We start from the raw sequence: 23,875 nt of genomic DNA, 5'->3' as shown, positions 1-23,875 counted from the left end.
TAGGAGAAGACGAGAGGGTGAGGAGCTGCTGGGAAGGGGCATCCCAAGGAGTCTCCCCACCAGTTCCCTCCCACATGGCTCGAAGCGAGGTTGTGTGGCTAAATCCTGGCTGCTGGGGGTGCAGATGCCTGGGGCACAGGGGGACAGCCCCGTTTGCACACACATCCCTCACCTGCGCAGCCGCCAGCCACTCTGCCAGCTCCCAGCGCCTCTCCTGCTCCTTAGCAATAAGCCACCTTATCCAACTCAGCCTTCCTGAACTGTCCTTTAAAATTTTGCCCGAAATTGCCATTTTCTCACACTGCAGGAGCCTGCAGGTGAGGCAGCTGCTGGTCCCTGGGGGCTGCCCGAGGCAGAAGCAGCAGCTCCAGCCCCAAAATGAGCCCAGGCTGACCTGTGGAGGATACAGAGGCTCCCAGGACTCGGTGCTGGCCCGAAACCTTCTTTCCTCTCTGCCCTGAGTGGTGAGAGGGAAGGTGGGACCAGGCAGGGACCGCACCTAACTTTCCCTTCCTCTGCAACCCTCCCTTTCCTCACCTCACTGCCAGACACGGGCCGGGACGCAGAGCCAGCTGGGTCCTGCAGCCGAGCTTAATGCCGTGTTTGCCCTCCCTTTCCCTTTGTTTTTTCCTCTCCTCCTGTCACTGCCACCCAGGAGGAAGAGAGGGAGAGGCCGTCGCTCACACGCTCCTCTCTGCATTAACCCGCCTGAGTGATTCCTCCTGATGCCTTTGGGAAACTCTCCAGCGCTCTGACGGAGGCTGCGGGTGCTGGCTTTAAATCACCTTCTCCTGTGGATTACGACAGCTGGCTGCGAAGATAAAAGCTTTTCTCTCCCCTTCCCTTCCTCTTCACTTTTCCTCCTAAAGCCGCAGCGGTTCCCAGCCGCAGGCGCGATGCTGGCGGGAGCCCTGCGCTGCCTCGTGCTCCTCTGCCTGCTTGAGGAGAGCATCAGCAAAGTCCGGAGGTACTACATCGGGGCCGTGGAGACCGCCTGGGACTACACACACAGCGACCTGCTCTCCGGGCTGCCAACACCTGCGGGGTAAAGCTCTTTCTGTTATAATTCCAGCGCGCTGCTAGGGCTGCTCTCCCACCCCGCATACGTGGTGCTGGGTCTGGGGGCACATAGGGCAGCAAACAGAGCACGCTAAGTGCAACCCCAATCATGCACAGGTGGGGTAAACTTAGAGGGAGAGCAGCAGAGCTGTGCTGCTTTATCTGAACACCATTCCTTGGTGAACCTTTAAAGTCTGTGTGGGGAGCCTGGGGCTGGTTCTCCAGCCAGTGCTCTCTCCGTGGGGAGCAGAGGGGGAGCCCCGTGCCTCCCTGCCTGGGGAGCTGTGCTGGGAAAACTTCTCTTTCAGCTCTCTATATCTTTGCCTGCATGATGTTGGCTGGGGCCAGACTTTTCCCTTTAGTGAATGAATGTAACTTTTATTGTCTGAACAAAAAACGGTGTTGGTAGGCAGCACGAGGAGGGAGGAAAGCACGCTGGCTTTGTCTGAATGCTTTGGAGAGGGAAGGAAAAGTGGCTGTTGTGTTGCTGGGGCACGGGGATGAGATGTAAAGCTGTCTGTGGATGCCCTGAGCCCAGCGTGGGGAGCAGGGCTGGGTGGCTGTGCCCCTGTGGATGTAGCTGTGCCCCTTTGTGTGGCCCTGCTGCTACCTGCACCCTCTTATCTGTCCCAGGCTGTTCCACCAGCATCCCTGCATTGCTAAAAACCACTTCTAGGGCACGAGTCTCGCCCCACCAGCATGCCTAAAAGACGTGACATTTGCTCTCTGCCTTCCCCCCACCCCGAGCCACTGTGAATCTCCCTCTGCTCAGCCACGTTACCACTGGCAGCCCCTTGTGGGACCACCCTGTGGGCCCCGTCAGGTGGATGAGGCTGTTTGCCCCTTCCTAACCAGGGCAGAAGACAACCTCAGCCCTCTCAGAGGGCACCGGCCTGCCCATGGGCACAGCTCCCGGGGGAGCCAGGAGCGGGGCTGGCTGGGCAGCGTGGTTCCAGCAGGGTGACAGAGGTGCCTTGTTCCTGCAGCCTCAGCCCTGCTCCTCCCGCTTGGGGAGGACGCAGGAAAATGGCCAAGCTGCAGAGAAAGGGCATGGAGAGGTGAGCCAAGTGCCTCCGAGCCGTGCCTGGGGCACCTCCTGCTCCGCTGGTTCTCCCTCATGGCACCACAGACACCGCTGGGCAGCCCCAGGGGTGCACCTCTGAAAGCCTTGGGGCTGCTGCAGCACGTTCCCCATGATTTCAGTTTCTCCTCTCCCCAGACACAACCTGCAGTGTGTCCTAAAACAGCCCCGGGGGGCTCGGCGCTGGCGGCCACGTAGCCCCGAGCTGCCTGAGTGCTCTGGTGGCGCGGGGTGTTGGCCTTGGCCGTCTCCTGGCTCTGGGAGATGAACAGATATTGCTGCTAACAATGCTGATCGGCCGCCGCCAGGAACTTTGCTCCTCGGGGTAGGAAGTCGGTAGGGACCCTGCGTGCAGCGGAGCTGCCAGGAGCTCTCAGACCAGAACCCTCGAGGGCTCTGTCACCGTGCCTGGGCCCCACGCTCAGCCCCACGTGTGGAGAGGGGCTGGGTTTTGTGCCAGCAGAATCCCCCGGCTCCAGAGGGCTTCTCCCTTGTTTACTGCAAAGTCAGCAGGACTGGACCCTGGTGTCTCAGATACGCCTCCATGCTGGGCTTGCTGCGAGTTAGAGATTAAGGACTCCAGCCCTGCTCTGCCCACGGTTCTCTGGCCCTGGGGTGAGCAAAGCAAGGGCTCCCGACGTGCTTTCCTCAACTTGTTAGTCACGCTGGCTCCTTCCTCTTCCCCTCGAGGAAGACTCAGGCGGAGAGCTGCTGCCTGGATTTAGTCAGAGCGGGAGAGCAGCCCTTGCTGTTTCTTCAGGGGGGGAAAAATACCACCTGGCTCCTGCTCCAAACAAAGCAGGGCTGGAGGCGCTCTGTCTGCTTACTGGAAATGGGCTCAGTCCTGGGGCTGGGGCTGATAAGCGGGCCTCTGAAATCCCTGGAGAAATTAATGGCTTTGTTATCCTGATAAACGTGCTGGATCCCTTATGGAAAAGGAATTAGCTGGGCTGCTTACAGATCAAAAATGGCCAGCAGAGATAAGTGGGGTGTGAAATACGTCCAAGCCTCCTTTATCCTCCTGCTTCAAGGAGTGTTTTCGTAGGGGCTGGCTGTAAATCCCAGTTCAGCCAGAAAAGAAATGAATGTGGAGACATCGTTTGGGCCGCAGTGCAGACGGGAGTGCGCTGCCATGCCTCCTGGCACAGCTTTTCCAGGGGGAGCAGGGGAGGAAGAAGAGGTTACGGGTGATGTCTGCCATGCTCACGGGTGCTGGGGACAGGGCAGGCGGCACAGAGCAGCCGCGTGTGGCACCGTGCTGCCTGCTGCTGTGTCTTCTTCCATCGTGACTAATGCCATGACATTAATCACGGCCACGTCAGCATCCGTGAGCTGAGGAAAACCTCTCCAAACACACCTGGTGTCTGTCAGCAAACAGAGGATGCGAGGGTGAGCGATCCCGGGCTGGCACGGCGTGCTGGCGGGCAGGGGAGGAAGAGGATGGCTGCAGCCCGTCTGTGCAATCAGCCTCGGCTTTTCCTTCCTCTTACAGCGTGTCAGAGCCGCCGGGACCTCAGCCCCCCGCACCCGGTGCCCTTCCACGTTACAGGAAGGCCGTGTTTGTGGAGTTCCCCGATGCCTCCTTCGCACAGCCCAAGCCCAAGCCGGCATGGATGGGTAAGAACCACGTAGGGAGCGGTGAGCCCGGTGGCCAAACCCATCCTGGGCTGGTGCTGGTGAAGGCCAGCCGCTCCTCAACCAGGAGTGGGAAATACGTAAAACCTGGGCAGAGCTACTGAGGGTGCAGGGAGCCTTGCTGGTGCTGGAGCACTTGATGCTGCCGTGCTGTGTGAGGGACCAGCACCGACTGTGCAGGTGGAAAGCCAGCCCCTCAGGGCCCGTGGTGGGTGTGAGCAGCTGTGGCAGCCCCACTGCTGACCGCCCGGCTGCCTGACCTCGCCACCTTCCCCCTCCAGGTCTCCTGGGCCCCACCATCCGAGCAGAAGTCTATGACACGGTGGTCATCACCTTCAAGAACCTGGCCTCCCGCCCGTACAACCTCCACGCCATCGGGGTGTCCTACTGGAAGGCGTCAGAGGGTGAGTGGGGCCACGGCCACATGCTGTGATTCCCTGTGCTGCGCCTCCTGCTCCCAGGAGAAGGCAAATCCCTCCCCGACCCTGGTGTCGGCTCACCAAGGGGCTTGGTGTGGGGAGGAGGCATTTCTGTATCCACCATGTGCTGGGGATAAAGTGAAACCAGGCTGTTCCTCTGGCTGCAGGTGCAGGGTACGAGGATGAGACCAGCCAGCTGGAGAAGGAGGGCGACAGGGTGGATCCGGGGAAGACGCACACCTACATCTGGGAAATCCAGCAAAACCAGGGCCCCACAGACGGCGACTCACAGTGCCTGACCCACTCCTACTCCTCCAACATCGACAGCGTGAAGGACACCAACTCCGGTTTGATTGGAGCCCTGCTCGTGTGCCGGCCTGGTAAGAGCAACCCAGGGTGGGGACAGGTCAGCTGCAGTCATGGGCTGAGAGGCAGAGGAGTCAAAGACACCTCCCAGAGGCTCACCATGGCAGTGGGCTCAGCACTTTTGGGGTTTGGCCCTTTCCCCAAAGAGTTCCTTCCCAGTGTGGGAGGCAAACACCCCTGGATTTCCCTGCAGGAAAGAGAACTTGGTTAATTTTTGCCTTTGCAGAATTTCAGACGACGAATGAAATCCTTTTCCTTGTAGCTGAACCTTATCTACTGATAAGGTGAATTTCTGGGGAAGCATAAACGTCTTCCTTCAGAGCTTCACTAAGCTACAATCATTCAGTGTCTGCCAGGGCACTTTGCCAAACAGGATTTTGTTGGAAGACATAAAGGAAAGTTTTTTTTATGAGCAAGGGCAGAAACAGGACACCTGGGGCACTGCCTCACCCACAGTACCTGTGCCTTCCCTCTTCCTTTGGTGGACGTGGAGATGAGGAAACCTTGACTGCTAACCACCTCTGGGGTGCACGGCATCAAGAAGTGAAGCCGGGGCAGGACTGGTCTCCCCTGGCTGAGCCTGGAGGTGGTTGTCCAGCCCCCGGTGGAGTCACCGGAGAGGAATGGGCACCTGTGGGTGCGACTCACCCGGGGCTCTGTCTGCAGGCCCCGATGACTCGCCACGAACACTTCTCCACTGACAAGCACAGTCTAGACGAGGAGTGCAGACAATGGTGCCGGTGAGGGGCTGGCTGAAATGGGCCCTTCCAGGTGACTAAGTGAATCCTGAGAGGCTGCGAGGGAGAGGCAGGGCAGGCTGCCCCTTCGGTGCGTGCTGGGGCAGCTGCCTCTCAGCCGGGGTGTTTTAGGGATGCAAGGCTGGGAATGGGGCTGTGACAGTCATTGACCTATTGGGATGTGGCAAAACCAATCCACAGCCTGGCCTTGATTTGTGGAGGGCAGAAAGGGGCTTCCCTGGGAAGATGGGCATGGCACTTGCTGATCCTAAAATGCCCCATTCTGTGGCCTCTTGCAGGGACCCTGGCGAGTGATGGGATCCAGGACACGCAGCAAGATGTTGTGATGCTGTTTGCAGTGTTTGATGAAGGTATCTGCCCCAAATGAGCTGACCACATTGGTGCCAGACCCTGAATTCAGCCTGATCTGGGGTGCGTGCTTTGGCCATGGTGTGGGCACAGCTGCTCAGCTCCCTCCGAAGGGTTCGAGCCCTGCACAGCCCCTGGCCCACGTGCTCCTGGTACTGCACTGCAGCTCCTGCCTCCGTGCCCCAGATGCAGGGAGCTTGCAGCCCCCAGCTCCCACCCCAGTTCCCTTCACACGGGCTGAAACAGGGGGCAGAAATGCCTTGTCACGCGCAACAGTCACCACCACGTTGACGTGGAGTGGACAGATCTCCGAGCATTTCCAAAAAGCACTGAGCAACTGACCTCCCTGGGTTCTGGCTTTCATACTGCGTCCTCCTCTGTCCCCAGGGAGAAGCTGGTACTCTCAGCCCGACCCCCCAGCAGCTCCTCAGTCCCTGCCCCACACGAGGGGGGAGCTGCACACCATCAACGGCTACGTCAACGGCTCGCTGCCCGGTGAGCACCGGTCTGTCGGGGCGGGGATGGAGGTGGTGGGAGGCAAGAGGGGTCTAGCCACGTCTGCAAACCTTTCTCCAATAAAAGGCAAAAGCAAAAGTCCCGTGAATTCCCTGGGCTGGTGGATCCATGGAGCTCAGCAGACGTGCTCCATGCACAGCAGGTTTCCCCTCGTGAAGGTTCTCACCCACACCAGCACCCCCCATGTGGCTGTGGGACCTGGCCTGAGAGGTGTCTGATGGGCAGGTTCTGGTGGAGAGGTGACAACGGAGAGCCGAGACCCTCAGCACAGAGCCTGCGCCCTGTCTCCTCCCTGGCTTTAAGGATCTATTCCAGTCACTTTTGGCACTCTGTGCTAAAAACAAGTGCTTGACTCTGTATTTGACTTTGTTTGGCTTCAGTTTCCAGGAACTTGTTATTCCCTTCCCCACTTAATTGCAGAGCCCTTTGGCACACACTGATTTCTCCTCAGGAAAATATTTTTACAAGGCACTCAAGTTTTCTCCCATTTCCTAAGCACACTGAACTCTTTGAAACTCTCCAACGAAGGAATTTTCTCCAGCCTTTAAATAAGCCTGGTGACCTCTCTCTGCCCTTCCTGGGGTATTTCAGCTCCTGCTGAAGACGTGCTGCAGCCCTGCCCCTGATGCAGTGTTTGGGCGTGAGGCTTGCCAGCGCCGTGATCAGACAAACGCTTCCCCTTCCCAGCTCCCTGTTCCTGTTTTATAGAGCCAGGGAGTGCGTCTGCTCATCTTGCACCACGCTGTGAGCTCCCATAGCACGCTTCTCTCAGCTTTTTCCAAAGCACTTTCAGGGGCTAGACCACCGTTCTGTAAGCCTGGCCTTATTCCAGCTGGGTGATGCGACCTGCCCCTCTGCTGTGCTCAGACAGGCCACATTTACGTGTGACCTCTCCTGCGGAAGCCTGTGGGGCAGGGGACCGTGTCCGTGACACCAAGAGCAGAGACAAGGGATGGACACAGGGATGTCCTGACTCCCGGGTGCTTTCCTCCCCTCCCGGCAGGTCTCACGCTGTGCCTCAAGAAGCAGGTCAACTGGCACGTGATAGGCTTGGGCACCGGGCCAGAAGTGCACTCCGTCTTCTTTGAGGGACACACGTTTCTGGTGAGGGGCCACCGTCTCAGCAGCCTGGAGATCTCCCCTGCCACGTATCTCACAGCTCAGACCATGCCAGGAACAGCCGGCCAGTTTCGGATGTTCTGCCAGATACCATCCCACCAGCAAGGTAACCTGAGCCTGCAGGAGCCCGGGGGAAAAGAGGTTCGGGGGATGGCCCAGGCTCTGAGTGGTGCTGCAGCTCCAAGGCCATCCCTGTTCAATCACCCTATAACCACGTGCAACCTGGCCTGTGACTGGGATGGCATGTGTTGGCCTGCCTGGGGACACATTTGGTGGGGATGGCAGTGGAGAGGTCGTCTTCCAGCAGAGCCTGGGGGAGCCAGAACCCATGCAGGTAAGTCAGCATGGCCCTTCCTGCCCCTTGTCTGAACGCAGCCGGCATGGAGGCCCTTGTGAGGGTGGAGCAGTGCCCCGAGGAGCGCCTGCTGAAGATGGGGCAGCTGTCAGATGAGCCAGAGGAGGTGGACGACCCTGGGGAAGAAGAAGAAGAAGAAGAGGAAGCTTACCATGTGATCCAAGTGCGCTCTTTTGCCAAGAAGGACCCTGTGACCTGGACCCATTACATCGCGGCTGAGGAAATGGACTGGGACTATGCCCCTATGAAGCCGGCATCTCTGGATAGGTGAGAGTGAGCTCCCGAGGCCACGGGGTTGCCCTGAGGCAGCTCTGCCAGGTCTTCCCCTTCTCCCCAGCAGTTTATTTTCCTTCTGCCCAGCCTGGGCAGCTTTGTCCCAGCTAAGGACGCAGCACAAGGATAGGTCTGGGGAGCTGTGGGAAGGCAGGAACTGGTGTTTACCAAATTTTACCAAACGCCACCATTGGTGGCCCACTGGGGCAGCTCCACCGTGCAGATCTGCAGGGTCAGCCCCTGCAGGCAGCAGTCCCTGGTGGGTTCCTGCCCCAGGGCTGGGAGACGTGCCCGCAGCCTGAGGTGTGGGTGGCTGTCCGTGCAGAAGGACCTGCTCCAAAGGGCACACTCTGTTAGTCTCTGTGCCTTAGCACCACATGGCAGTGACGCCTGTCACCTGCCCCGGTGCCACTCTGCTGACACAGGGGGTGTGGGCTGGGGCTGTCTCAGCAGCGGGGTCACCGGGTTCTGCCCTAGGTGGAGATCCCGGCCCCCAGAGCCACCTGCAGCCCCTCGTGGGGTAAGGGAGGGCTGGCAGGGGGCACCAGAGGGGATGTCCTCTCCAGCTCGGGTCTGGCTCCTGCGGAAGAGCTGGGATGCTGAGAACAGACAGCTGCTCTGCTGCATTATATCCACATACCACACATGTCCCCTGACAAGGGACAGCCCGCCAAGCTCTCAGCTCCCCCAGTCACCACTCGCAGGATGTCCTGCGAGGATGAGAATATTTTTATTTTGCCTCTGTGCAGCAGTTGGCTGGGCCATCCCTGGGCTGCCAGGGATGCATGTGGATGCCATCCTGCATGTGGCCACTTGCTCTTTGTTGCCTGCAGAAACACCACGAGCCTGTTCCTGGAGGCTGGCCCTCAGCGGATTGGTTCAAAGTATAAGAAAGTGGTGTTTGTGGAGTATAAGGATGCATCCTTCAAGACGCGCAAGATGTCCCAAGAAGATAAGGGAATTCTGGGACCTGTCCTGAAGGGGGAGGTTGGAGATCAGTTTAAGGTAAGAGAGTGATTATTCTCCACAGAGAAAGACTGGAAGGGGAAAGCTTAAAAGCTTGATGCTGTTCCTCCTAATAGCTCTTGGTTCGTGGCTGTGGTCTGACATAGATCCTTGGGGAGATCTATCATGTCTGATAATGTCCGAAGTTCAACAGAAAGGGAGATGCTATTGAAAGACAAAACTCTTGCTGAGTTCAGCAGGAATGAACATCATTTTGCTCAGCCCCCTTGATTTGACTTCATTGTAGGCATCTTATTTGAGTTAATCCATGACCCATGGCACCTAGCACCATCTCCTGAGGCAGAAGTGCCTTCTCGTTCTCCACTCCTCTCCATCTGAGTGTTCTCACCACGCAGTACTGGGGGCTGCTCACATGCCCAGTTGCCCGCTCGATTTGTTTGCTGCTGGGAGGAAAGGGATGGTTTCCAGGAGAAGTGGCGAAGCTCTGACAGAGCTATTTGGGGACGTAAATGAAAGGCTGTTAAGTGGGGAGCACTTTCAAGCTGTTGATGGCTGTGCACACTCAGTGTTTTGTCCCTCCAAGGCCTCCTGGATTGAAAGAGCTCTTCTGTTTCATACGGAAAGGTAGTTTAAAGATAGCAACCCACTCTTTCATAAATCTGACATTTTTGTGCCCTCCCAAAATGTACCCGAAGTGGGCACCTCCCGGAAAGATGGTCAGCATAGACTTGGTGGAGAAACAAGCAGTCATTTCTTCTGCACTGCCTCTCTCTTTGTGGTCCTGGATGTGTCCGGGTTCCTCCCTTTCGGATGTGGGCAGTGCCAATACCACAGCCCAGCAATTTCGCCCTGCATGGACACCCTGAGGGCAGCCTTGAGGGCTCACAGTGGTCTGGCAGTGCTAAATGTCCTGTTGGCTGTCCTTGTTTCAGATTGTGTTCAGGAATCTGGCGAGCCGACCGTACAACATCTACCCTCACGGCCTCACCAGTGTAAGGCCGTACCACGCCATGAGGTCCTCTCAAGGTAAGGCCGCGGGCAGGCCATGGGTGTTTAGGATGTCAGGTGGCCAGTGCCATTTTCCTGAGCCAGGAGAGCTTCCCGCAGCCTGTGGTAAATTTAGCTGCCCAACTCATCCATCCGAGCACCTGAGACCCACAGCTTCTGCAGACGATTCTTGGTTCATGTCCCCGTTGGTGCCATGTAACTCTGGCTCGAAGGAAGGCTCGGGTGATGGCTGGAAGAAGGGACTTTGTCAGCCGAGGAGCTGGGCTGGGTTTGGTTCACCCTGGAGGCCTCCACTCTCTGATATGGCTGCAGTGAGCAGTTCCTATCGCACCCATCCCTGGTGAACGCTGCCAGGAGCACCTCGTGCCGAGCTCAGGTCCAATTGCAGGGACTGGAGCCAAGTGGCAGAAGAGGGATGGCAGCTGCTAAGGAGCTCAGAGCTGGTCCGGGTCTGGGACACGTTATTGTCCCAATTCAAGTTTTCTTTCAGGAGAGTCAAAAGAGCAAAGTGGCCCACCAGCCCTTTTGGGTACCAAAACTACCAGTTTGGGTAGTTTTCTGTGTGACTCCTTCTATCAGAAATCCTCCTTTCTGAGCTCTGTTATAAAGCAGGATGACCCCTTGCAGGAGCAGTCCAGACCTAACAGTCCAGACTAACCCTTGGGCTGTGTGTTGGCAGCTAAGGACGTGAAGGACATTCCTATTGCCCCTGGCCAGTCCTTCACCTACAGCTGGAGGGTCACGACAGAGGATGGGCCAACGCAAGCAGATCCTCGCTGCCTCACTCGCTTCTACTACAGCTCCGTCAACCCGGAACGGGACACAGCCTCGGGCCTGATCGGGCCCCTCCTGATCTGCTTCAAGAAGTCCATGGACCAGAGGGGAAATCAGGTAGGTCCTCCAGGTGTGGCAAAGAAAGGCAAAGGGGATGCTTTGCCACCTTAACTGCCAGGCTGAAAGGCTGGAATAACTGTGGTGGGCGAAATATCTGGGTAAAACCAAATTTGGTTGTCCCGTTGTCTTCAACCCTACAGTCAGTCCCACCCCCCTGTCTTCCCCATTCCCCCTTTGCATGCTCCCTTCCCTCTAAGACTGCACCCCACCTTATGTGCAAAGCAGCAAACTGCTCCCCGTGCACCCAGGCTAAGGGCTGGCAGCCATCCTGCACCCCGGGGGCTGCTCTGGCCAGGCCAGCAACCTGCCCTTCCCTCTCTGCCTCCCAGATAATGTCGGACGAGACAAGGCTGGTGCTGTTTTCAGTCTTTGATGAGAACCGCAGCTGGTACCTGGAGGAGAACATCAGGCGGTTCTGCACCGATGCAGCCCACGTGGATACCCAGGACCCCCAGTTTTATGCCTCCAACGTGATGCACAGTAAGTGCCCAGCGGGAGGCTCCCCACAAATCCCAGGCAGAAACTGGCTGGTCCCTGCCCCAGGGAACGGGCAATGGCTTGGCAGCCCCTGGGGAGCCAGGTCCTGATGAAATGTCTCGCACCCTGCTCTCTTCCAGCTGTTAATGGCTTTGTCTTTGACAACCTGAAACTGAACGTCTGCCTGCACGAAGTCGTGTACTGGTATGTGCTGAGCGTTGGGGCCCAGACAGATTTCCTCTCCATCTTCTTCTCTGGAAACACGTTCAAGCGCAACATGGTCTTTGAGGACGTGCTTACCCTTTTCCCATTTTCTGGAGAAACTGTCTTCATGAGCGTGGAAAAGCCAGGTTAGTGGCACGGGCTATTCCATAACCACGGGCTGGGCATCACAGCAGGGCAAAGTGAGCATCTCCAGGCAGGGCAATGCTGGGGTCTGGGGCCTGATCACGTGTTGGCAACCCCAAGGGCAAAGGGATGCTCAGCCTCTTGGAGCAGCAAAGTCATGATTATATCTCCCCAAAGCTTAACGCCAAGAAATGGTTTAAATTACTGTATCTTACTTCACGAATAGGGTGCATTAATGTCACGTGCATGCTGCCAAGACAGTAAGCTGGCTGCAGTGATGTGGTGGCAGTGGCAATGCTGTCCCTGCTGCAGTTCCAGTGCTGCTCATGGCATCAAATTTACCCACACATCTCTGCAAGGACAGGCACACCGGATGCAGAGAAGTCTTAGGAAGGATTTGGTTTTTATTTCCTCCTACTCAGCTTTTTTTTTTTTTTTTTTCCCTTAGCATTTGCAAAAGCAGAGCCATTACACATTTCCTCCCTAATGAAGGAAACACAGAATTTAGCCAACACTGATACACTGGTCATGAGTATACATGAGTATTTCTGGGTATCCAGATACCCAGGAAGCTTTCTAAATTCCAGCCAAACATTGCATCCCTCTGAGGTCTGCGTTCCGCCTGCTTATCTGAGGAAGGCAAGCAGCCGGCCAGCAGCAGATGACAGCTCTCTCCAGCGTCAGAGCTGGGTTATTACACACTTGTTTGGCGGGGAGCGAGTGCGTTGGCTGGGGATGTGAGCAAGAGGCAGCCTTTTCATTTTTCTCCTCGAGTGGGAGAGACATGACGGCTGCGTCTGGGCTGGGAGAGAGGTGTATCTGCCAGCACCAGCACGTCTTTGGGGGTGGATAATGGTGATTGCTCTGCTGCTGGCGATAATCCTGGAGGTGTTGTGGTTTCTCACTACATTAACTCCTCTCACCAAGCGGCTGGTGGGGCCTCATGGGTGCATGCAGCTCGCTGAGCTCTGGCAGGAAGCACCAGCCCTGCTGGTGATGCTTGTCAGGATCACCTCTGATGTTACCAGCAACCCTGATGTCTTGTGAGCCTGGCTGTAAGATGCTCTAGGGATTGTGGAAATGGTGAAATCACTAGCATGAGCTAGAGGCTGTCTGAAAATAGAGGTTACACTAGCAAGGGAGTGGCGTGGGGATGGCAGTTCTGATTTCCCACTGCGGTGGGCTGATGGTGTCCTCCTGTCTTTTCCCGAGACAGGCACTTGGACACTGGGGTGCCTGAATCCTGATTTCAGAGAACGAGGGATGCACGCCAAGTTCACAGTCTCTCAATGCCAGCATGACGAATACCTTGATGAGGACGATTATGTGGCTTATGAAGAAGATAGCTATGACCCCCAACCAAGGGGCTTCTCTAAGAGGAGGAGATGGCGCAGACCATGTGTGAGTGAGCAGCTGAACAATGTCACCTCTTCCAAAAATGAGACGGGGAAGCCAAGATTGTGCTTGACAGAACCCAGCCACGGAGCCCTCCCGAGCAATGGCAGTATTTCTGGTCCCTCTTCCAATGGCACGTCAACATTTTCGGGTAACCTACATCCAGCTGATATTTCCCCATCTCTGCCGGAGACAAACTATGATCTAGTGTCCTATGAATCCTTCCTAGAAGATGAAGAAGAATTGTCAAAAAACATCAGCCAGGGCCAAGGGGCTCTCCCCCCTGGGGAACACTTGGCAAGTGTCAGCGAACAGGTCCGTGGGGCTGCTAGCTCCGAAGCAGGCCAGAAACTGCTGCACCAAGCTCCATCAGCTCCAGATGATACAGTGGGAAATAAGGTGACAAATATCTTAGAAGTACAGGAGCCAGTAAAAGAGATGATGGTCCAGTCTGGTGGTACGTTAGAGATCCTGGAAGCAGAGCCTCAGAAGACAACAGCTCACACAGTGGGCCTGCAGGACTCAGCTGCCTTTGCTGCTGGGGAAGGTTCTCCTCAAGGAACCTGGAGCTCGTTTCACCAGAACGACCTGGAGCACGGTCTGGGACTTCAAGACACATCTTCACAGAGTGCTGATGAAATGCCCTTACATCTCCATGAGTCAAGGGAGACAATAAATACGGAGCTGGCTTTAAGCACCGACCCGAACTCCTCCCTCACACTGGCCAGTTCTTCAGCACCCTCGGACAAGCCAGGGGACAACAGGACTTCCCGTGCTGGGTCTCAGAGCCACACAGGAGAAGGCAGTCATTCCTCAATTGCTAGGCTGGAGAAAAGACCTCACAAAGTGGTTTCACAAGGCTTTAATGAATCTTTTGAAGGGGAAAATACTTCTTTCCTAGACCTAGGACCCCGAAGGTCTGTAGAAGAACAAATCCTTACAGATGTGAGTAACTCCTTGCCTGAAAAAACTGGCACAGAAGAAGCTGGTGAGCTTGCCAAAGGCACGAGCCTTCTTGGAGACACCTTTGCACACAGCAATGACCTTGAACCTTCCAGCTACGTAACGACAGAAGAGAGGGATGAGTTAATCCTGGAGGCTGTGTTTCAGGGTGCTACGGCCACTAAGGAACTGACGGAGACAGACAGTCTTGTCATTCCTGAACCTAACCTTGTGGCCAATGACACAAGGCAGCACCCAAATGGTTTCTTAAACAGCCCTGAGCAGTTTCAGGGACCTGGGGCTCCTGCCCCGGGCACGAACAGCCCCGGCTGGAGGCCCCGACAAGCCAGATCACTGCAGAGCAGGGGCTTGGTGCAGGGTCTGGGCCTTCCCAGCACCACTGCTGGCAGCAGGGCATCCCCCTCTGCGGGGAGCAGAGCAGAGCAGGATCTGGCCAGCCAGACCCCTGAGCCAGCAGTGGGAAGGAGAGGGTGCGGGCCTCGTTCCCCTTTTTGCAGCACTCGCTTCAAGAAGAGGTCCCTGGAATTGCACAGTTCTGGGGCTGAGGTGGAGGTGACCCAGCCAAGCCTGGAAGAAACGGGGAACTCGACTGAAGGGAGGCAGCGCCCGGGCAGGGGTGATCCACAGGCTGTGCCTGCAGACGGAGCTGAGGAGAGGCTTGCTGAGGGGGGGCCAGCCCTGAACAGCAGCGGGGGGGCTCAGCACAGCACCAGCTCCCTTCCCACACAGGCAGTGCCAGAAGCCAGCAGCTCAGGACCGCAGGATGGTGCTGTGGCCGCAGACCTGGCCTCAAACTGGGACCCGGTCTCAGCGGTGGCAGCAGAGCACGCAGGGGGCTTGCAGAGCCCAGCTTTGTCTGAGCTACAGCCGGGCAGAGGGGCTGCCTGGGGGGCTCCATGGGGCGAGCAGGCTCAGGGGAGAAGCCAGCTGGAGGAGGAGACGAATGCCGTGGAGCAGCCGGGTCTGGAGAGGGCCCGGTTCAGTCCCCGGCCTCAGCAGCTGGAGGCCAATGCCACAAAGGGCTCTGTGCCAGAGATCACCTCTGGGCAAAGCCCGGAGGAAATCCCCGTGAAACTGGCCTCTGAGGAGGACTATTCCCTGCCTCTGAGCAGTCCTGAGCTCGGCCACAGCACCACCGAGAAACCAGCCCAGCATGTGCAAGCCAGTCCGGATGAACGGCAGGTGCTCGGGGGGGAAACTGCCCTTGGAGAAACCAGGAAGCGGGGACACCCTGAGGAGGACGGGGAAAGCAGCAGCATGGTGGGGGAGAGGAGCCGTGCCCCAGGACACGGGGAGAACCTGACACTGAACAACTTGAGGCCAGAGGCTGACAGACTGGACTACGATGACTATGGTGAAACAGAGCAGGCCATGGAGGATTTTGACATTTACGAAGATGGGGAGCACGATCCGCGCTCCTTCCAGGGGCGGATACGGCAGTACTTCATTGCAGCAGTGGAGGTGATGTGGGAATACGGGAACCAGAGACCCCAGCACTTCCTAAAAGCCATGTAAGTGTTGCTGCCCCTCACGTGTTGCCCTGGCACGGCGTGGCATGGCTCCATGCGTGGTTGGCACTTTGGGACAGGCAGGATCACGGGGCTGTGACTGTGTGGCCCAGCCAGGCACTGTGCCAAGCAGCCCAGGGGAAGGATGCTGCCAGCACTGCACCTCCACCCAGGGAGCTCAGTACCTCTAAGGTCTTTGAGCATCCTTGCAAGTGCATAAGGGATACTCTAGGCTCTGCATCACCCAGCTGGTGGTGCAGATCTGCCCCCTCTCCCCCCACATAGCTCAGCATAGGTGCCTGTGGCTGTGCCCTTGGGCCCCGCAGCAGCCCTGCCCCTGCTGCTGTCTGCAAGGGGCAGTCTCACCTGAGCTGCTTCACCGCCCTCACCCCCGCAGGGACCCCCGGAGCGGCCGGAGGAAGCCTTTCCGACAGTACCGCAAGGTGGTTTTCCGAGAGTACTTGGACAGTTCCTTCACTCAGCCACTGATACGGGGAGAGCTGGACGAACACTTGGGCATCCTCGGGCCGTACATCAGGGCAGAAGTTGAAGATGTGATCATGGTGAGTTGAAAGTCCCTGTTTCCTGTAATCCCTGACATCCCGACCCCCCTTGCTGGCTCTGCTCAGCCTGAGCGAAGAGCCTGAGCTGTGCCTGCAGGCTCTGCAGTGCCCGTTGGGGCACTCAGCACTGCTTCCATCCCCTCCCTACCCTCCCTTTGCTTCTCCTCCACTCCAACACAGGTCAAGTTCAAGAACATGGCCTCGCGGCCCTTCTCCTTCCACTCCACGCTGCAAGGCTACGAGGAGCTGCGGGACGCGGTGTCGGGCGAGGAGGCGGTGCAGCCCGGCGGGCTGCGGGACTACTCCTGGAAAGTCCTGCCCGAGATGGCACCCACCACGCAGGAGTTCGACTGCAAGGCCTGGGCTTACTTCTCCAACGTGGACCTGGTGGGTGGCAGCCTGGGAAGGTGGTGAGCCGTGGGTGGCACAGCCCTGGCTGTGTGCTCAAGGCTTTTCCTCTGGTGCTGTGCTTAGCGCAGCCGATGGTGTTGTAGTTCTCAGGTGTCTAATACAGCGATGAATGTGTGCTGCTGCTTCATCTTCTCTTGGCTGCCCCCCTCTTCCCAGTTCTACATTTTTGTGAGACTTGTAGGGAATTTACCTTCTGGGACCCTGTAATCTTCTGCCAAATATGGCTGAATTTGGCCCCTAGGTTGTGATGCTAGTCAAGCACAGCTGGACAGAGGGACACCACTTCCCTTAAAAGCATGTACAAGCACTTGCCGTGCAGCCTTCCTTAGCTGGGGACAGAGGGGTTCCTGGTGTGTCCCTCCCCCCCCATGCGTGCCAAGCCTTGTATATGGGTGGGAGCCAGGCCAGGGATGCAGGCAGGGCCACCACTTTCCTTGCTGCTGTGATGTTTGTGAGCATCAGTGTTACATCCTGCTCCAACTTCTTTCCTGGCTCCCCGGCAGGAGAAGGACCTGCACTCAGGCCTCATCGGGCCACTCATCATCTGTCGCCAAAACGTGGTGAACACTGTTTCCAGACGGCAGCTGGCTGTGCAGGAGTTCTCCCTGCTCTTCACCATTTTTGACGAGACCAAGAGCTGGTACTTCAGGGAGAACATGAAGAGGAACTGCCGCCCGCCTTGCCGCATCCAGCTGGACAACCCTGACTTTAGGAGAAACCATTCCTTCCATGGTGAGGACTTTGCCCTTGCCTTTTCCATCTCCCAGTCTATACTGGAATGGGAAAACTCGGGGCCTTGAGGCACCCTGTGATCCAGCTGCTCCTGACCAATGCCTTCCCCAGCCATCAACGGCTACGTGAGGGACACGCTGCCCGGGCTGGTGATGGCTCAGCAGCAATGGGTCCGATGGCACCTCCTGAACATGGGCAGCACCGAGGACATCCACTCCGTCCACTTTCACGGGCAGACGTTCAGCGTCAGGACTAGCCAGGAGTACCACATGGGAGTCTACAACCTTTACCCTGGTGAGATACAGCACGAGCACTGCGCACAGCCCAGCTGCGTGGCTTCGTGTCCGTGCCTGTTAGGGTGTGCCAAGCCTGTGGGGGATAGCGAGAATGGGGAACGGGTCTGGAAGAGTCAGGCTGTGTGTCTGCACAGCGCTTGGCACCACGGTACCATGCTATGGCTGGTAACTCCCCTCTGCTCTCCATTCCTGCCCAGGTGTCTTCGGGACAGTGGAGATGTGGCCCTCGCACGCTGGGATCTGGCAGGTGGAGTGCAAAGTGGGGGAGCACCAGCAAGCTGGGATGAGTGCCCTCTTCCTCGTGTACAACCTGGGTGAGTGACCGGAGCAGCAGGGCTGGGTGCTGCTGTACAGCATGCTTTGAGCTGCCTGTCCCCCAGGGCTCTCAGCTTTCTCTGTGGGTTGTCTAAGTGAGGTCCCCTGGGTCTCACTGAAGTCCTGACTCCAGCCCTTGCCACCTTACCCATCCCTAGCAGAGCCAGGGATGCAGTGAAGGTTGGGGACCAGCTTCAGTGGGCTGCAAATATTGGCCCCAAAGGCACATTTTCCAAAATTGAGCTTCCCTAGACCCCTGTAAAATGCACTGACGCCAGTGACTGAAGCCCATGCTGTCAGGAGGGTGATGTGCCCAGTGCCTGACCCCATGCCAAGAGGTAAACTGAGGCACAGAGTGCAACACTGCCCAATGGCAGGTCGCGCTGATGAAAACATCCCTGAGAGCAACTGCCAAAAACGCACAGGAAATCTGTCTCTGTTTCCCCCAGAACAACACATTTCTCCCTCACCGTAAATAGCGCTGGGGGAAGTGGTTTGTGAGGCTGGGTGTTTTATCACATCATGACAGCCCCTCTCCTCTTTCTAAAGGAGCAGTAAATGTCAGCCAGAAAGTGTTTCCATCAGTTAAAAATCTGCTTAAGATTTCATCTTTCATCTGCTTAAGATTTCATCTTTTCATTCGCATTTTCCCCCAGAAGCATTTGCCATGCAGCAGTGATGCCAAGAAATGACAAGTAGCTAATAATAGGAGTTATTGTACAAGGCAAACAGCCCTGTGCTCAGCAGACCAGAAGAGAGACGTGGACAGACAGGGGTGCCAGGCAGGTTTCCCTTTAGCGACGTGATATTTGTTTTTAAATGGTGCTGCCTGGCAACAAAAAGCCCCGGGAGCAAGACACGGGTGTAAGGAAGAGCCACTTGTCAGCATTGCTGGGAGATAGGGACGTGGGGATGGGAGGTCAGGGGCCTGGGGAGCACAGCACCGGCTTGGCTGGAGATTGGTGATGGGAACTTTGCTCTGGACATTGAGGTCAGGAGCAAGAACTTACTGGACCCTGAAAATTCAGGGGTGGATGCGGAGACGCATGAGATTTCCCACTTGGTGTGAGATAAATGAGTCTGGGGGCTCCTGGAGGCTTGAGAACACTTTGCTGAACCTGCAGGTGGCTCCCCATGTTGGGAGAGACTTAAAAGCCTCTCTATCTAACCAACTCTCTGTTTTTCTCTGTTTTTCTCCTTCTCCCCCCTCCCTGTTGGGCTGCAGATTGCCAAAATGCCCTGGGGCTGGCCTCAGGCCACATTGCAGACTCTCAGATCACGGCGTCGGGGCAGTACGGTGAGTAGGGGGCACTGCTGGCGAGGGGCAGCTTCAGCCAGCACAGCCCACGCGTGTGCCCTGGCCAAGGCTTGGCTGGAGCAGGTCCCCTCCACCCATGCCTACGCTGGGGTCCCACCTGGGACCTTGGGGTGCCCTCCCATCGTGTCAGGGCTCTGCCACCCTGCACATGGCCACCGACCCCCTGAGAGATCGGCGTTGCTCAGGCCCTACCCCGCAGGTGGACATTGCTTTGCCTCGTGCTCCTCATACCTGTGCACTCTCCCTGCAGGGCAGTGGGCCCCTTACCTGGCCAGGCTGGACAACACCGGTTCCATCAACGCTTGGAGCACCGCTCATGGCAATGCCTGGATCCAGGTGAGAGGGGCCCCGGGGCTGGGGACACTGCTGGGGACACTGCAAGGGCACGCCGGTGGCTGGTGCACCAGCAGAAGGACACACAGGCACAGCCATCAAAAATTAACCCCCACATTTTGTTTGCAGGTGGACCTTTTGCACGTCATGATCATTCACGGCATAAAAACCCAAGGGGCTCGACAAAAGCTCTCCAGTCTCTACGTCTCCCAGTTTGTTGTCTTCTACAGCCTCGACGGGCAAAGGTGGAGGCAATACAAGGGGAACGCCACCAGCACCCAGATGGTGAGGAGGAGAGTGGCTTCCCAGGATGGGGCCTCTTGCGGTGGTGAGGGCTGGGGAGCTCTGCACACAAGACAGATATCTCCTGAGCCCCCAGATATTTAGTTAGGGCAGGAAGAGTGATCCTTCACTGAACTGCAGCTCAGAGATCTGCAAGCACTCTGTGTCCATCTGTCTCACTATAAATTATTTCCACCATCCTACGTGGCTGTGAGATCAACACTAGGATTATGTTTGATGTTAGAGGTAGGCAAAAGATTTTTCCTGAATATCTCTTTTGACCCTCAAAGGCAAATTTGGCTTTCTAAAAACAGTGTGCAAATGCAGATGATTTGGTGGATCTCTATTAGAAAACCCACAACCTAAATACACATAGGCTGGCCATTCCAGTGGGTGAAGAAAAGTACCCAGAAAAGCCTCCATCGAGTATACCAGCTGTGGCCAAAACTCTTCCCAAGTTCAAAAGTCACAGGAACGTTTTTTTTTATTATTATTATTACTATTTTTGTTTGGTAAAAATATAAAAAGTTTATTTGTATGGACCCCAAGTTTCTCCCAGTCCTGTTTCTCAGTGTTTTGCCCTGACTTGCCCTGTTCGCATTCCCTTAGTCTGAGTCACATCTCAAAATACTTCCCTGAGCTGTTGTCCTCTTGTAAGGATGGTGATAAGATACAAAGTGCCAGACTGAAATGGCCTTGTCCGTGCTAATCCTTGTCCTGCCTAGCTCTCTTTCCACCAGTATGACAGCCCCTTGTTTTACCCTTTCCCTGCAGCTCTTCTTTGCAAACGTGGATGGAACGGCGGTGAAAGAAAATCACTTCAGCCCCCCGATCATAGCCCGGTACATCCGCATCAACCCCACTCACTACAGCATCCGGACCACGCTGCGCATGGAGCTCCTCGGCTGCGACCTGAACAGTACGTCCTGCCTCTGGGCACCGGGTGCTGAGGCTGGGGCAGGATCCAGCGGGGTGCTGAGTGCTCCAGCTCTGCGTGTTTCAGGATTCCTTGTGTTTTGGGGCTCCCCTGGCAGTTGTGGAGGGAGAAAAAGGTGGCATTAAGGTGTTGGGGGAACGAAGGTGGAAAACCTCATTGCGGTCTAAGAGGCAGCAGCACCAGAAGGAGCGCAGGGCTTTGTCCTGAACCACTGGAAACCTCAGGCAGCAGCGAGAAAAGAAGGTGGAGGAGTGGCAGGTGTAATTCAGCTAGAATTACAGCCAGAGCCATGCTGCAGACAAGGGCACCGAGCAGTGCAGGGCCCACGATGCTGCAGCGAGGCACAGGGAAATGCACAGAGGGCAGCTGGAGGAGGGAGCAGCCAGGAGGCATCTCCACGATGGGCCCACTCTGACAAGCACTGCTTCTCTCTTCCAGGCTGCTCCATGCCCCTAGGCATGGAGAGCAGAAGGATCCCCGACCAGCGCATCTCCGCGTCCTCCCACAGCACCAATGTCTTCTCCACCTGGTCCCCCTCCCAGGCCCGCCTCAACCTTCAGGGGAGGACCAACGCGTGGAGACCACAGGTAGCCCACGCAGGGAGACCCCAGGCAGGCAGGCTGGGTGCTTGCTGTGTCTGCTGGCCAAGGCATGATGAATGGTGGTTCAACCGCATGCACCATGCAGGCTGCCAGCATGCAGGCAGGGGATTTGCCCCCAGCAGCTACAGCCAGGTGCCTGATGGGGCGGGTGAAGCCTGGGGTGATGTGCAGGGCCAGCTTGACTTCAGCTGCATCGAGTGTGTCTTCTCATTGCTGCTGGCAGTGCTGCTGAGGGGTTAACGGGAGTCTGTCTGTCTGCCCCCAGAGCAACAGCCCCAACGAGTGGCTGCAGGTGGACTTTGAAGCAACCAAGAAGGTGACGGCAATCATAACCCAAGGTGCCAAGGCTGTGTTCACCCACATGTTCGTGAAGGAGTTTGCTGTCTCCAGCAGCCAGAATGGCGTGCACTGGAGCCCAGTCCTGCAGGATGGCAAGGAGAAGGTAGGCAGAGCCGCCCCACAGCCATCCCGCAGCAGCCCTGGGGCAGCAAGCTCAGCCCTTTGCAGCAAACGTGCTCACAGCATTTTTGCAATAGCAGTGAGCTGAGCTGTGCTTTTCTTCATCCTAAAGAGTTCCCAACAGCTGCTTGTCCATGTTGATCGTGTCCCCAAGTCACGGGCTCACTGCTCCAGAGCCCAGCACAGCAGACAGCACCCCAGATTTCTCTCCCTTTTCCAGATTTTCAAGGCAAACAAAGACCACACCGGCACAGTGATGAACACCCTGGAGCCACCCCTCTTTGCCCGCTACGTGAGGATACACCCCCGCCAGTGGCACAACCACATCGCCCTGCGGATAGAGTTCCTTGGCTGTGACACTCAGCAGGAGTACTGATGGCTGCAGGGCCGGGCACGGGCAGTGCCAGCCCACGGACCCACGTCCTGCTGGACACTGAACTCTCATGGAGCTGGCCCCGCAGGGCTGTGCTCGCTCCTTGTGTCCAGGAGGTGTTGGTGGCATCAGCAGAGGTTTTTTCTTCTGCTCCAGGAGCCCTGGCCATGCTGGTGGCTCCTGCTGATGGGGCGGATGGTTTGTCATCAGTCTACCTGCCCCTCGTCTACCACATGCCATGTAGTCAGGCATAATGCTGAAGAATTAAACAGTAATTTTCCAGTATCTTTGCGCTTTCTCCTCTTCCCCAACCTTAGCGTCCCCAGGGGCTCAGTCAGCATTACCAGCAGCTAGTAATTAATTAGCCCCGGAGATCCTTCCTCAGCTTTGTTTTCCACAAGCACAGCCCTGCAGGAGGCGGTGGCAGAGATAAGGGCTGGGGGCGGAGGCCCTGCTCCCCTCCCCAGGACACATTTCACAACCAGTGGGGATTTCGGATCTTGCCTGGAGGCAGCGCTTGCACAACCTGACTCAGCACTGGGCTTCGGTCCTCCAGTTCCTTCCCTTAATCTCCATCCCATAATGTGCTGGCTGGCATGGCCCGATGCCACCACGATGCCACCACGGGGCTTTTTGGGGCTGCCTCCAGCAACGCCCTCCTTGCTGCTCCCTGGAGCAGCTGTCGGTGCAGTGACTCTGTGGGGTTCTTGGATTGCTTCTGCCCCACGCCCAGCCCCGTGGCTGACCTTCTGGAACGATGGCCACCTCAGAAAGGCCCGGGGTGCTGCGGGCAGGGGGGGGCCATGGCTGCCAGGGGGTGCGCCTCTCCTCCGCGGCGGCAGCGGCATCGCCACCACCGGCACGGCAGAGCCTGCGCCCGCCCGCACCCGGTGCTGTGAGTCCCAGGGTGGGGAGAGGGGCTGGGCTGTCCCACAACGCTTCCCTGGTCTCTCCTGGAGGCCGGAAAGGTTGTCACTGGGGAAGTGTTTGGCACCTGAGCCTGTTTAGGTGCCGCTGATTCGGTCTGAAACCACAACAAGGCTACTGATGCGTCTTGAGAGCCAGGATGTCCTCGTGGCCAAACAAAACGGAGCTTGAGGTCGGCCTTCCCCGCAGGCAACCCTTCCTCCTGGCAGCTGTGAGCAGGGTGCAAGAGAGGCAACGGTTCCCCAAAATCTCAGCCAGGCTTGGTGTCCTGTGGGAGCAGGAAAGCCAAGCGCAGGGTGTCCCAGCCACGGCACCCTCCTGCCCACCCTCGGGTGCAGCAGGCAGGGGACAGTGGTGCACACAAACACTCCCCTCCACGGCCTGTGCCAGAAGGAAGTAGAGACACGTGCTGCAGCTCAGCCCGGCGGCGTGACCCATCCAGGAACCCACACCCAGCGGAGATCAGAAGCTGATGGTTTGATTGAAGCAGGGCTGAAAACCTCGTTGGCTCCGCATTGCTGTACAAGGAGCCTTTGCTGTGGCCCTGGCGGTGATTACATTACAGCCCCAGGCAGGAGATGCAATTACCCTTTGGCTTAATTGCATTCTGACAATAATCAGGCACGGATGTGAGCAGACGCTGCCTGGCCGTGAGCTGGCCTTGAGGCAGGAGCTGGGACCATAAGCTGCCCAACAGGGAGCACCCAGCAAGCAGCCAAGGGGCCGTGCTGAGCAGGAGCCCTGTGTTGGGGCCTGCCAAGCCCCGGCATCCAGTACTGGCAGCGTCCCTTGACATTTATCCTGTGGGGAATGGAGACCAGACGCTGCTTCCTCCTGGC

General features: G+C 57.2%; 1 protein-coding gene across 1 annotated transcript; it reads left to right on the top strand.

The window, feature by feature from the left end:
* Positions 1 to 896: 896 nt before the first annotated feature.
* Positions 897 to 22,112, top strand: F8 (coagulation factor VIII). The gene is given in 26 exon segments (XM_032196431.1): positions 897 to 1,084; positions 3,690 to 3,757; positions 4,057 to 4,179; positions 4,362 to 4,574; positions 5,597 to 5,668; positions 6,054 to 6,161; positions 7,186 to 7,407; positions 7,677 to 7,923; positions 8,763 to 8,934; positions 9,828 to 9,929; positions 10,588 to 10,794; positions 11,127 to 11,277; positions 11,415 to 11,624; positions 12,839 to 15,491; positions 15,886 to 16,051; positions 16,232 to 16,438; positions 16,966 to 17,194; positions 17,306 to 17,488; positions 17,688 to 17,804; positions 19,031 to 19,102; positions 19,374 to 19,459; positions 19,586 to 19,741; positions 20,513 to 20,657; positions 21,114 to 21,262; positions 21,543 to 21,719; positions 21,957 to 22,112. Coding segments are annotated over 26 exon segments (6,579 nt in total).
* The last annotated feature ends 1,763 nt before the right edge of the window (positions 22,113 to 23,875 follow it).

This window comes from Aythya fuligula, chromosome 13 (genome assembly GCF_009819795.1).
Source record: "Aythya fuligula isolate bAytFul2 chromosome 13, bAytFul2.pri, whole genome shotgun sequence".
Lineage (NCBI taxonomy): Eukaryota > Metazoa > Chordata > Aves > Anseriformes > Anatidae > Aythya > Aythya fuligula.
Note: the sequence above shows the minus strand (reverse complement) of the source record. Positions and strands in the feature narration are given on the sequence as shown.